Source organism: Choloepus didactylus, chromosome 11 (genome assembly GCF_015220235.1).
Source record: "Choloepus didactylus isolate mChoDid1 chromosome 11, mChoDid1.pri, whole genome shotgun sequence".
NCBI classification, from domain to species: domain Eukaryota; kingdom Metazoa; phylum Chordata; class Mammalia; order Pilosa; family Megalonychidae; genus Choloepus; species Choloepus didactylus.
The window spans coordinates 12,049,831-12,063,048 of record NC_051317.1 but is presented as its reverse complement, the minus strand read 5'-3'; the positions used below and the strand labels follow the sequence as shown (position 1 = coordinate 12,063,048).

Here is a 13,218-nt window from a genome sequence, read left to right as displayed (position 1 = left end):
GGGTGTTTCCTCTGCTCTGCTGGATACTGTGTTAACCTACTTCTATCTCCCTGTTGCAACTCCTTGGCCACTCAAAATATACACATACAGCTGTTTCTCTAGTAGCATGGTGGATTCCTCATACCATTTCAGACTTTACTACTTCATGGACCCTAGAGCTTTGAAGGGTTTTAGAGATAATCTAGCAGTTTCAGACTTGCATTCTACAGATAAAAAAGAATCTTTTAAAAAGAAAACCTCAGAGGAAAGCCTGGTGTGTGAAGGGTGGGAGCTGCTCTGGGCGATGGAGAGAAGGGGGCCTGACCCTCTCCATCCTGCTTCCAGTAACCCAGCAGCTTTGAGGAGTGAGGTTTAAATACCACTGATCTCATCTAACACTCATTTTGATGATGAGGGGCAGAGTCTCTGAGAAAGGAAGTAATTTGCACAAGGCCACACAGTGGTTTAATCCAGGATTTGAATCAAGGCCTTCTGAATCCCCTTCTGGTGCTGGTTACACTTTACCCATTTCCTTTAGATCCCCAAATAATGAAGCCCCAAAGGCAACTGTGGAGGCTTAAATGTAAGTGTACCGGTTTGTATATATTATGTCCCCCAGAAAAAGCCATGTTCTTAAATGCAGTCTTGTGGGGGCACACCTATTAGTGTTGATTAAGTTGGAACCTTAGGGTTAGGTTGTTTCCATGGAGATGTGACCCACCCAACTGTAGATAATTTCCATGGAGGCTTGGCCCCACCCATTCAGCATGGGCCTTGATTAGTTCACTGGAGCCCTATAAAAGCTTAGACAGAAGGAGCTCACAGCCAGCTGCAGCTGAGAGACACATTTTGAAGATGTCTGTTGGAAGCTGACACTGACATTTTGGAGAAAGCCATTTTGAAATGCAACCTGGGAGCAAGCAGACGCCAGCCATGTGCCTTCCTAGCTAATGGGTTTTCCGGACACCAATGGACATACTCCAGTGAAGGTACCTGATTGTTGATGCCTTACCTTGGACACTTTATGGCCTTCAGTCTGTAACTTTGTAACCAAATAAATCCCCTTTATAAAAGCCAATCCATTTCTGGTATTTTGCATTCTGGCAGCATTAGCAAACCAGAACAGTGAGTGATCAAATCACAGCTGCCTCCCATCAGTCCAAATGCCCCTTTCCTCAAAGCCCCACACCCCTCCACTCCACCCATAGTCTTGTATGAAAAACCATAAAAGACAGTTATCTCAGAACCCGACTTCTTCTGTCCTATTCTTTGTAACCTGCTGGCTTGTCAATTGTAGTTTGGGAGCCAGAGATCTAGTCACAAGTGCTATCATGCAGGGGTTCTTCACTGTTTAATAAATACTCACGAACCATACTCTGCAAACCTTAACAGTCACTGCAGCCCAAAATAAAATGCAAGGGCAAGATTACTTAGGTCTGAGTTGGATTCGAAAAGGCTGAAAGAATAGGCTTTGAGTGCGCAGTGGAAATGCCAGTTGAATAGTAATTGCAGCAGCATTGCTGTCCTGTGGAAGGTGCAATGGTTCCACAATCAGTGGTGGGGAGAGATGTTTGAATGCAGTCGGAGCCGCTTCTGCATGGGGAATCACAGACTGTGGCTTCAAACAGAGGCCAGGGAGCCTTGGGGTGGCTTTGTGCAGCTCTCCTGATGTTCAGAGAGGTCTTTCTGGTCTTCTAATTTGCTCCTTTAATTTACTTCTCAGAATCACCAGGATGACTTGACCAGGAGCTGTCTTAGGGGCAGGTTTTAATTAGTGGCTGGGGGATTCAGAAATTGGCAGTGAGGTAGATGGGGGTTCCAGAACCTCTTTGCCCCACTAATTATTTCCCGTATTCCAACAATGGAATGCTCATGTCTCAGTGATTCAGAAACATAATTACAATAAGTCTGTTTTAGCAGTGGATGTATACATGCAAGCATATAGCGCATCAGTGGTAAGGCAGAGGGTTGGTGAAGATGGATAGAGATTTGCTTACGGACATACTGAGCCATAGGCAAGGGACAATTTCCATATATCCCAGCCCCTGGCAAACTTTTAAACTGTGTATACTGAATAATTTCCTACAGACCTAACTGCCCAATAGATTGTGTGAGTAATTGTTTCTTTCCACTTAAAATGGGAGCCTCCTGGTAGGCCGTGTGTTTTGGTACAATTATGTCCTCTCTGAGCCAGAGCTGGGGCCATCTCGGGGCCATTTTAGCCACCTGAGGAGTGTGCTAATTGTGCTGAAGTAAGCTGCCTGGTGTGTGCCTCATGTCTGTAGTGGTTTTAAAGGGAACTTCTAATTAAAAATAAGAAGAGAGTCAGGGCTGGGCGCATTCCTGGTCTACATCGGAGGTGTAGGCAGGGGCCTTTGAGCATGCTGACGTGAGCACACCCATGGAGGGAACCAGCCAGGGTGGAAATTACCCTGCTTCTGATTTTGTTTGTCTGCAAGGTGCAGTGCTGGCTGTTGGAGCTGTAATTAGAGCTGGGCCAATGTCAACATGTCTTCCAGGGTGCCAATCCTTTTCTAGCCTCTGTGTCATTGTTTGGAAGGTGTGGCTGGGGAGAAGCTAGGGAGGGAAGGGGGCTGGGAAGTTAAAGCAGCTGGAAATACAGCCTGATACCCTGAGACATCAAGAGACAGGACTGGACTAGAAAGTCGGCCATGCCCAGTTCTGCTGCTTCCCAACGGCCAGGCTGCCCCTGGTGGTATGCTGGGAGTCTGATTTGGGTTTGGAATATTGTCTCTACCTCTTATTAACAGTGTATCCTTGGGCAAGCTATTTAACTTTTCTGAGCCTCAGTTTGCTTACCTGTAAAATGGGGATATAAGTACCAATGGAAGTTTTTTTTTTTTGGTATTTTGGTGGCCTCCTGGACACAGAACTCAGGAATTTCTGCATCCCACGTGGACAATCACTTCTTCTCCCCTCTACAGGCCCCCACCTCTCCATTCTCTCCCTCTGCTTTGAGAGTAGTACATCAGGAGTATTAGCAAAATGGAAACAAAAATAATTTATTTATAACTCAGCCTGATAGCCCAGAACAGAAAAGAAACAGGCAGCAAAAGAGAGACTGGCCTTGCTTGTGGGGCAAGTCCAAGCCTAGTTGGGATTGCCAGCCTCATGAAAGGGGGCAGTGCAAGAGAGAGAATGTGGGTGGAGTCCTTTGAAGGCAGAGTCATCAGGCCCTCAAGAACCGCTGATTTCCTTGGAATTTTGTCTTTTGGATCATCATCTGGTCTTTGCCTACAGGGAGGAGAGTAAGGGGAGGCTGAGACAGATGCTTCCTAGTTTGGGGAGAGGCTGGGGGAAATATCTCTCCCTCCCTTTGCCTCCTGGACTTGTAGTCAGGAGAGGTGAAAACATCCTATGAGCCAGACCACTGCTACCATTGACCAAGGCACATGGTGCCCAGGCCCCGGGAAGAGCTAAAAGTTGAGTCATTCACGGACCATGACTTCAGGCTCTGACATTCTAGTAGGAGCGATAAAACAGACACGAGTAACTATATGTGAGCCTTGTGCAAATAGTGTTGGGAGTTCAGTGATGAAGGAGGATGTGGTCTTTAGAGAGCTGAATTTGAGATTTGGGCTTTGAGCAGACATTCTAGGCAGAGGAAATAGCTTGAGCAAAGGCATGGAGCTTGGAAAGTGCAAAATGTGTTCAGAATGGCAACTAAGTTTGTGTGGGTTCCAGCTAGGTGCACGGGAGCATGGGCTCTGGGCCTGGAGAGGTACGTCAGGGTCGGTGGTGGGTGCTGGGGCACATGGCTTTTTGCTTATTTCCTTTGGGAGTTATCTTAATATTCTTCAGATTCCTTTCCTACCACCTGCCTCCCATCCCTGCTTGCCCCCCACCCCCTCACCCCAATCTATATTTGTGATTTGCTAATGCTTACCAGTCAGCAGGTTTTCAATTGACTTACTAGTGGCTTTAATTATCCTTTTGAATAGCTGGATCGGTCTGGCTTTTAACACGTCTACTCGGAAAAAAAAAAAAAGACTTCTTATTGGGAGCACAAGCAAAGTCTTCAAGGGCATTTAGGAGTGAACTGAGTATGTGATTTTCCAGATCAGAATCATGAATTTAGAAATATTTGGAGCCCTTAGAAGTTCTCCAGGCTAGCTCCTTCATTTCACAGATAGGGAAGCAGGAGAGGGGAAGGAAAGTCTCACAATAAGAAATACACAGATTTGGGAATCCAGGTCTCCTGACTCCAAATCCAGAGCTCTTTTCACAGTTCTGAGGAAGAAGTGTAGTCTAGTGGTTAATATTTTGGGCCTTGAAGTTGGGCAACTTGGGGTTGAATCTTTGCTCTTGGTCACAAACTTGCCAGTTGACTTTGGGAAAGGTATTGAGCCTCATTTTACCCACCTATTAAATGGGGCAAGGAAACCGAATGGAAAAACATGCCAGCATTTGTAGGGAACAAGGAAAGAAGGTATGTTCTGTGTTTGTCCTGTCTCAGCAGGAGCAGCCTGATGTGTAGCAGTCACTTTTCATGGGGTGAACCAAGGGTCTTCCGAAGAGGAGTATTCCGGCCAAAGGTGTCTATCTTCCCACCCTGGCCTGCCACCCTGCCCGAGGAACTCCCATGCCTGCTTCTCCTTCGGGATGAGGTACCCCAAACTGCTGGTAAAATAGAAGCATCAGCAAGATGGGTCTCACATTAGGTCATGATATTCATTAAGACTACGTATGGCCTGATTGATGTTCTCTGATCATCCTGGTGTTGGGGCCAGGAGGAGGCCTTGCTTTGGAAGGCACCAATGGGCTGATTTGGTAAAAGCACCTACTTAGTGGGCCTTAGATGTTCCATTCTCAACATGGTGCAGACTTTCGGCATTGCTCTCCTCCAACTCCCGGGGCTGGATCATGGGTCACAGAGGTAGCCGAGCATCTGATGGCTGTGAGGTGACTCTGCAACCTTAGACAAGTTCACGTCCCCTCCCTGGGCCTCTGTTCCCCTAAAAGGAGGAAGTTTGGTCAGATGCCTAGCAAATACAGATGCCCAGGGTCCTTGTACTCCCTTCTTAAAAGGGAATCTTCCCTGCCCAACAGCCCAGTCTGCTAAAAATGAGGAAAGCAAATGTTTGCTTCTCTTCACATGTTTGTCTCTTGCATCCAATTAAAGCAACAGGTGTTTGTGTGTGTGTGTGTGTGTGTGTGTGTGTGTGTGTGTGTTGAAAGGCAGGACTGAGAGCTGAGAAGCAGTGGCTGATGGAGATTCAGAATTTACATCCTTCTCTGTAGAGGGGAGAAGAGACTTCAGAGATGTGCCCCTTCATGGAAGAGCCCCATCCTCTACCTCCAGGCTGCCCTTCTGCAAACAGGGATAGGAGGAGTTCTGGAAAGATCCTTTAATCACACATATCTACTTTGACTCACTTGCTATGCGACCTGATAGTTTGTCATTTTATCTTCTGGGTTAAACTCCTGGAAGGGATCACCCAGTTAATCTCTGGCTGATGAGATGGTTGAAAAGCCGTCTAGAAATGTATCAGGAGACTGAGATTTGAGTCCCAGCTCTGCCTCTAGGCTTCTGGGTGACCCTGGGCAACTCCACTTACCTCTCACCAGAGTTTCAGCATCTGCATGAAATAGTGACATTTTGTGTGCAGGAATAACTCACCTCTTCTTGTGGGAACGTAGGTTAGCTGGGATAAGAATGGCTCTTGGTGCTAAAGAAAGTGTTTTTCCTCAGAAGTTCAGTCCAGTGCCTGTTCTGGGGTCTCTGCCATATCTTCGTTCCCAAGATGCCTGGGGCTTACCTTCACCTAAGGGGTTGTGCTCTCTCATGGGCTAAGAGTCTGGGGCGAGATGGTGGCAGTCTAAATACCAACAGAGCAGAGGTTTGGGGCCGTAACATGCTTGAAGGGGAGTACTGGAGACTTGTCTTGAAGCTTTACTTGTACAGCAAGTAACTATTTATTGGGGGTGTGGGGTGTGGTAGGGGGTTGGAGGTGTTGATGGAGACTCCGATAATATAGGATATTAAAACTCCTCCCCACTTCCTTAGCACACCTTAGAAAGAGATGTCCTAGCTCTAACTTCTCCCCTGACAGTTGGAATTGGTGGCTGGCCAGACCCCCTCATTAGATATTTGTAGCCCTGTAATATCTAATGCTCCAAAAAAGGCAATCTAGGGTCTCAGAAAGGCTCAGGGTGGTCCGTGAGCATTGCTGCCCCTCTGCCCTCACGTGCTACCTCCGAGACCCACGCCCATCCATGATTTTCTTCAGCAGCAGAAGGCATAATGTACTTAAGCACTGCCAAGTGAAAAGCCCACCTCATGTGTGTATGAAAGCGTGGAGGGTTTGGGGGCGCAGATAGTTAAATAACTGCACAGTCAATCGCAAGGTTGTAAATCCTACCCTGTAACCAGCCTCCCAAAATAGTTTCTGGAATCCCGGGATGTTAGAACCAGTCTTGTTCCTGCCTTGATGGTTTGGGGAAACGGAGGTTCAATCGGTGAAGGAATTTGCCGCGAGTCACACTGAAAACCTCTGGTAGAGCCGGACATGAAATCTGGCCTCTCGATTCCTGGCTCTGTCCCGCCCCAGCCCTGTTTTCCCTGCTCTGGCTTCAGGAAGAGCCCTCAGGGCTGCAACTCTCCCACCGATGCTAGGTGGCACTAGAACGCCTTTGAACAAAAAGGTTCTTTGTCTTAGCTCCTATCTGGAAATGCCGAATCTTTATTGCGCGAATCCCGAAGTTTTGGCTGAGCAGAGTCCTCTTGTGCCCTGCGAGGAGGCCTGCATGCTCAGGGTATCGCCCACCTCACGGCCCCCACCTTCTTTAGCGGTGGAGGGCGTCTGTTCTCTGGTTACGTGAATGGCTCATTCCTGTGTGATTGATTTCTCCTGGGGGAAGTTCTGGCTGGGTGACTAGCTCAGGGGGACACATTTCAGGCAGTGCAGGCATGAATTCTATTTCCTCTTACGTGTTAGCATCTTCCTTATCTACTGAAGCTTTGGGTGAACATCTGGGCTGCACATGGTGTGGTCTTTCCCCAGGCCATGCTGCCAGTCTGTGACAGAGCTGGATTGGAATTCAGGCTCATTGACGCCACTGCCTGCTCTAACCACTGCACCTCCTCACCTCTCAAGGGAATGTCGAGCAGACAAGGCCCTCTGCCCTCTGGCCCCTCTGGCCTGTCTCATGGTTGTCTAAGGTTAGGAGCACAGGCTCTGGCCACAGACTCCCTGGATTTGCATGCTGCCTCACCCCTTGTTAATTGTGTGACTGTGCCGTGTTTATGTAACTTTCCTTTGCCTCAGTTTCTCCTTTTATAAGTGGAGATGACCTCAAAAAAATTTTTTTTTGCAGCTCCTCTCATTAAGAAGTCAAGTGTATTTCCCCACCACCTTGAGATTTGCTTCCACCAATGGAATGCAGTGGCAGAGAGCGTGTATGACTTCCGCCTGGGTATCAAGAGGCTTCGTGGCTTCTGTTCTCACTCACAGGATGTGACTGCCATGTGACAAGGACAGCCTAGGATGAGAGACCACGTGCCGAGAGTTCCCAGCCATCCCTACCAAGGCTCCAGTTGTCAAATTGAGCTCAGTTGACACCACGTGGAGCAGAGATGAGATGTCTTCACCGGGTCCAGCCCAAACTACCCACTCACAGCATCGTAAGAAAAATAAGTGATTGCTGTGTTGATTCACTAGGTTTTGGAGCGTTTGCTATGCAGCAAAAGCTTACTGAACAAGGGAAGAATAATCGCAACTACCTCGTCAGGTTGCTGTGAGGTTTGCATGATGGAGTACGTCTGGATCAGCACCGAGCACTCAGTTAGCTAATATGGATGTAATTGTGCAACACTTCCTCTCACTCAGTAGATTCCAGACACACTGACCTTTCTTTTTCTTGAGTATACCAAGCTCTTTTCCTTTTTCAGGGCTTTCATACTCAAGGGTTCTCTCTGTCCTGAATGGCCCTTCCCTACTATCTTGTTTTCATGGTTAGGGTCTCCTCCTGCTTGGAAGGCCTTTTGTGACCACCCTGGGGGGTATCTGCCCCTTCTCCCCCACCGCCCCCTGCTCTGTGCCTCCCCTCCCTTCTTGCTTCATCTCATGGTCTGTCATTTCTACATTTATTGGTTTCCTTGATTATTGTCTGTCTCCCTTCTAGATTATGAACTCTGTGAAGGCAGGGTCTGGACTTGTTTTTGTTCCCTATTTTATCCTTGCCAATGATGTATACAGCAAAAACTCAGTCAATATTTATTGAATAAGTCAATGAGAAAGGCCACCTACGTCACTCTGGGGTTGAGGTTGGTGTTAGGCTTCCAAGAACAGAGGAGAAGCCAGTGTAAAGTTTCAGATAGAGGGGATTGCATGTGGTGCTTCTAAATTCTTACAGCCCTTTTGATTTGATCAGATTTGTTCCTAGTAACATGCCTTGGAGATCCAATACGACTATGAGTTTCCGTAAGATAGAGATTGAGTTCCTCATAGCCCCAAGTACTTTGCCAGGTACTAGTGGGGACTTAACAGAGGTTAAATGGATGGATGGATGGATAGATGAAAGAGTACTCAGAACCAGTGGTTATGATATAAAGAATAATAAGACAGAAAGAACTTCAGGTTGGTTTCATCTGTGGATAACCATGTTTATTTTTTCTTCTACTACAGTATGACATATTTCCGGTCAATCAGTAAAAGATCATAAAAGTATAAAAACACACTAAGTACACAATCATTAGCATTATATTAAAGGGAAATAGTTGTAACTTTTCCCCCTGAGTGAGATGACAAGTTGAATGGTCACAGTTTGGTTTACAAAGAGGTGAACAAATGTCTTGGGTAGTCTGGCACTGAGGGGTTTCCTGCATTTGGGACTTTCAATGCTAAGACTGGCAAAGTCCTGGGCAAACTGGGACAGTTGGTCAAACTAGTGAGAGAGTGGTGTCAGAATGTTGTGTATGGTTTGGGGTTTAGGTAGAGGGGTCAGACATTTCCCCAACTTCCTCCTCACCTCTGTTCCCCTTACCTCTGAAGTAAAAATCCCTGCGTTCCTACCAATGGTGTTACAGCATTCAAAGTCTTTTTACATTCCTCGTATTAGTTTTGACTTGATCCTTATGTCAAACCTGGGAGGTGGGGCAGTTCCAACCTAATATGCAGGTGTGGATCCTGATTCAAAGCTCCAAGCATCCAAAGAGTTTGGGAGTAGAGCAAAGACTCAAACCTAGATCTCCTGAGGTCATTACTCTTCCCACTGCTCTGTTCTTTTCTGAAACATCCTACCTGGCCCTTTCTGACTTTCCAGAATGGGTAGGAACTGCAGGTAAAAAGGAAGGCCCTAAGATCCAAGTTTTGACTCATTCTCCTTGCAGGAGACAACTAATATCTTTACTTTTCATCTGGTGCAATTACCTGCCTGCCCCTTCTTTAGAAATCCTCATTTAGGATTCCCCCAAATGCTCATCAACTGGCCAGTATAGCATGGAGTAAAAATCACGCAGAAGTAGAGAAGGCAATCCAGTGTATTGGGTTCGGAATGATACTCCAAATGGCCTCTCCAATTTGCCAGTCAGATGGTCAGAGGACCAGCTCAACCTGCCATTTGCCAACTTCATTGCTGAGCTCTTTTTGGTGTCTTTGCTGAGTTGTTACTCAGGTGAGTCATCAGCTCATGGCTGGGGCCTATGACTCTTGGGCTCAAAGAACTGACACACTTACCCCATCCATTCCAGTATTTGTTGCCTAATATAGGCACTAGCTTAAGCTGGGTGGACTCAGAACTCCTCCATGACTTATCTTAGAAGACCTAGTTTCTCTTGACAGTCTGTTAGAATTCCGTCATCCATTTTAAAAATTTAAACACTGTTTGAGCTCTTTTACATTTTTGGCCTTTATGACCTCTAGAGATAAGAAGTCTTATGTAATCCCCATTTTCCCTGTGAAGTTAGACTTCTTATGAAGCACACAGCAGTGACTTCCCAGTGTTGGCACTCTGGGATTAGCTTGATGAATGGGGCTTAATCCTAGCCCACGCTTTCACCCTTTAAGATATCGCTACCTGGTTTCAGGGCTGTTCTATCTGTGGGCCTATTCTAGTTGTAGATGTGCTAAAGCCTCTTGATCTTAGGTTTTTCCTATTCTGAGAGCTGAATGAGGATTGGGAATTTTATTTAAAAATAAATAAAATAAATAGCTTAAAAAGAGAGCACTGCCCACGTCCTCTTGGCAGATGCCCCAGATTGTGGGACATATGGTCTAGTAGCCATAGCATGGGGTTTCTGGTGCTTCTGTTACCTTTAAACTGTTCTTTCTCCTTGCTTCTCACTCTAGCTGTGGCCCTACAACTCTCAGAAGTGTCTGTGGAATGGAGTCCAAATTTAGTTTCCATCTTTGGCTGTAGTTTTCTTTGACCAAAAGACAAATGTAGACCCAATTTTCTGTAAATGGAAAGGATGGTAATCCTGACAGGGTCATCACTGTAATACACTTGAGATGACACATCTGGGAAGCATGGGTCTCTTCTGAAATGTTAACTCTCAGCCCTGAGGGGTGGAGATGATGGTTTGATAAGCCTGGAAACTTCCAGATCCTGAGATATTGCCTAAGTTGATACACTTCTTGGAATCTTGGAAACTTATGGCCCAGTTGTATTGAGTCATGGGCTCTACTTATCTAGAGGATTAGAAGAATGACTCCAGGCTAAAAGAAAATTGGGAACTCAAAATAACAGAAACATAGCCTCCTTATAAAATACATGTTAGCTACCTGGCAGCAGGAGAAAAAATAGGTCAATTGTTTTCCAGTCCTTTTTTGCCAAACCCCTTGGGGTCAACACTTCCTCTAAGGAAGCCAAGCCTGGTGGGGAACAAAAGAATCAGACTGGCACATTCTACCCTCCGTGAAGAGGAAGAATCGTGAGTTGGGTGGACCAGTGATTGGGAGGCCTCCTCTGAGTTTGCACAGGCGTTTGCAGTCCTTTCATATGGTCAGTGCACTCTGGGACCTGCGATGGCTGCCCCTACTTGGGGGCTTGGGGGGATCCAGCTGTTCACTTGAGGGGGCTCCTGAAGCCACTGTCCTACTTGGCCCCAGAAGGTGCTCCCCAGGTGAGAGTGTAGCAGGCATGTCCCCCGAGCAAGGGTCATACTTCATGTGGTCTCTGCTGCGTCTTTCTCCATGGAGCCCCTTGTTCTCGATGTGCTTCTGCTTGGAAGGGCTAGAGCTCTTTGGGGTGCTGGCTCGGAAGCCCCGTTCTGGGACGGGTGGCACAGGGCGGTGGGTGGGCTGAGCCTCTCCAGGTACAGGCGCAGGCCTCTGTCTGCTTCTCCAACTCTGGATTTCCAGGTCTCTTTTGTCCTTCGGGAGTTTGTCAATTTTCTGAGCTTTCGAGATCAGAGACTTCCCACAGGTGCCTTGTAAAGACAGGAAAAAGTATCTGGTGGGAAAAGACAGAATAAAGATATTTTCTGGTTTTTTTAATTGATGTCTAGAATTTTAGCATTGAAAAGGGATTTAGAATTCAGCTCCCCACAGAGGTCAGGATCCTCTTTGCGGCCCTCCTGATGGATGGTCATCAAATCTATGCATAGGCACCTGTGTGTTGGGGAGCTCAACAACAATGACAATGAAATAACATAGCAAACATTTCTGTAACAGTTACTATGTGCCAAGGCTGTTCGAAGTCCTTTACATATTATGAACTTGTTTTATTCTCCCAACAATCCTACAAGGTCAGTCCTTTTGTTTCCCTCCTTTTACAGATGAGGAAACCTAGGTATCCAGAAATTTAGTGATTTGTCCCAAGCCCACAGTGGTTGAGCTGTGGTAAGAACCAAACATTCTGGATTCAGAGGCTTTGCCCTTATCTACTGTGCATAAGGAAGTCCTTTCTATTTCTGAACTACTCTAATTTAGGCAAATAGGCCTACTCTGTAATGTGAACCCTTTGTGGAACTTAATAATTTTTAGGTAGTTTAAAAATACATACATATATACAATGGACTCCACGGGCAATGCTGATTTCACAGAGTTACTGTATTTTCACCATTTGCTAGATGAAGAAACCGAGGCCCAGAGTGATTAAATGAATTTCCCAAGGTCTCCCAAGAAGTTATGGGATCTTTCCTTTGGCCAACCCAGGGTTCTTCCCCACCTGACAAACTGCAAGGAGCCTGCAGCAGGCTCTGGAATTAGGAATCTCTATCTGTACCTGGAGTCTTCTCCCTATTCTAAGTTTAAGAAAGGGAAGTTATGAGAAGTTGAAAAGAACTATGTGGTGAATGGAGGAAAGCATATCAAACTTTGTGACACTGGGCAATTCATGTCCCCACTCTGGGTGTCAGTTTCTTTATCTAGAAAATAATCCAGTGAGAACTCTGTATTTTCTGTAAACCCACAACTTCTCTAATAAAAAACCCAGCAATCAAATTGGTTCAAATGACATCTAGGGACTTTTCCAAAAACACACCCCCTACCCCCTTTATTAAAAAAAATTTAAAGCTTTAGGCAAAGAGGCTCTCATCCCTCCACTTTATCTAAAAGCTGCAGTGTGACCCCAGAGTGGGCAAGGATGCTCTGGAGATCACAGTAGGTCACATGGAGTGAGATGAACTTCCCCCATTCTATCTCATCTCACCCAGGGAGGCAGTACAGGTGACCAGGTATGTGTTTCAGGAAAGATTCGGTTTGTTGCCTGGTAACTAGAATTTCCTCAGTTTGAACCTCTCCCCTAAGGCAACTAACTTCCTCCTCCATCCATGAATTCCACAAATACTTGTCCAGTCCTTGTAATGGGCCAGGCCCCAGAGATTAAGCTGTGAACAAGACAGGGCTCTTGCTCCCTTGTCACACAGGAATATAATTATAAATGGAGGGAGCAATGAGAGTCAGACACCTGACATTGCCTGGGACACCTTTCCTGAGGAGGGAGCTTTAAGCTGAGGACTGAGGGGTGCAAAGGGGGTAGCCAGTCAAGGGGGGTGAGAACCAAAATCCAGGCAGTGAGGCTGAGGTGTGGAGAGGGAGGACGAGAGTAGAGAAGTATGGGACAGAAGGGGTCGGTATGGCTAGAGCAAGCATGGGCTGCCGGTTATCTTGTGGTTTGCATCCTTTATTCTAAAGACTTTGGGAAGCCCTTGAAAGGGTATAAACAACAGCTGTTATGATCACACTTTGATGCAGTGATATTGGATTAGAGTAAGACCGACCAGAGGCTATTGAAGCAATCTAGGGGTGAAAGGGCCATGACCTGTACCATGGT

The 13,218-nt window shown here is 46.4% G+C and overlaps 1 protein-coding gene across 1 annotated transcript in view; it reads right to left on the bottom strand.

Moving 5' to 3' along the window:
* Nucleotides 1-8,596: 8,596 nt before the first annotated feature.
* Nucleotides 8,597-13,218, bottom strand: part of ATP10B (ATPase phospholipid transporting 10B (putative)) — a 242,972-nt gene continuing 238,350 nt past the window's right edge. The window contains 1 exon segment of the mRNA XM_037799283.1: nt 8,597-11,394. Within this exon segment, the coding sequence (XP_037655211.1) occupies nt 10,938-11,394 (457 nt within the window). The 3' untranslated portion in view covers nt 8,597-10,937.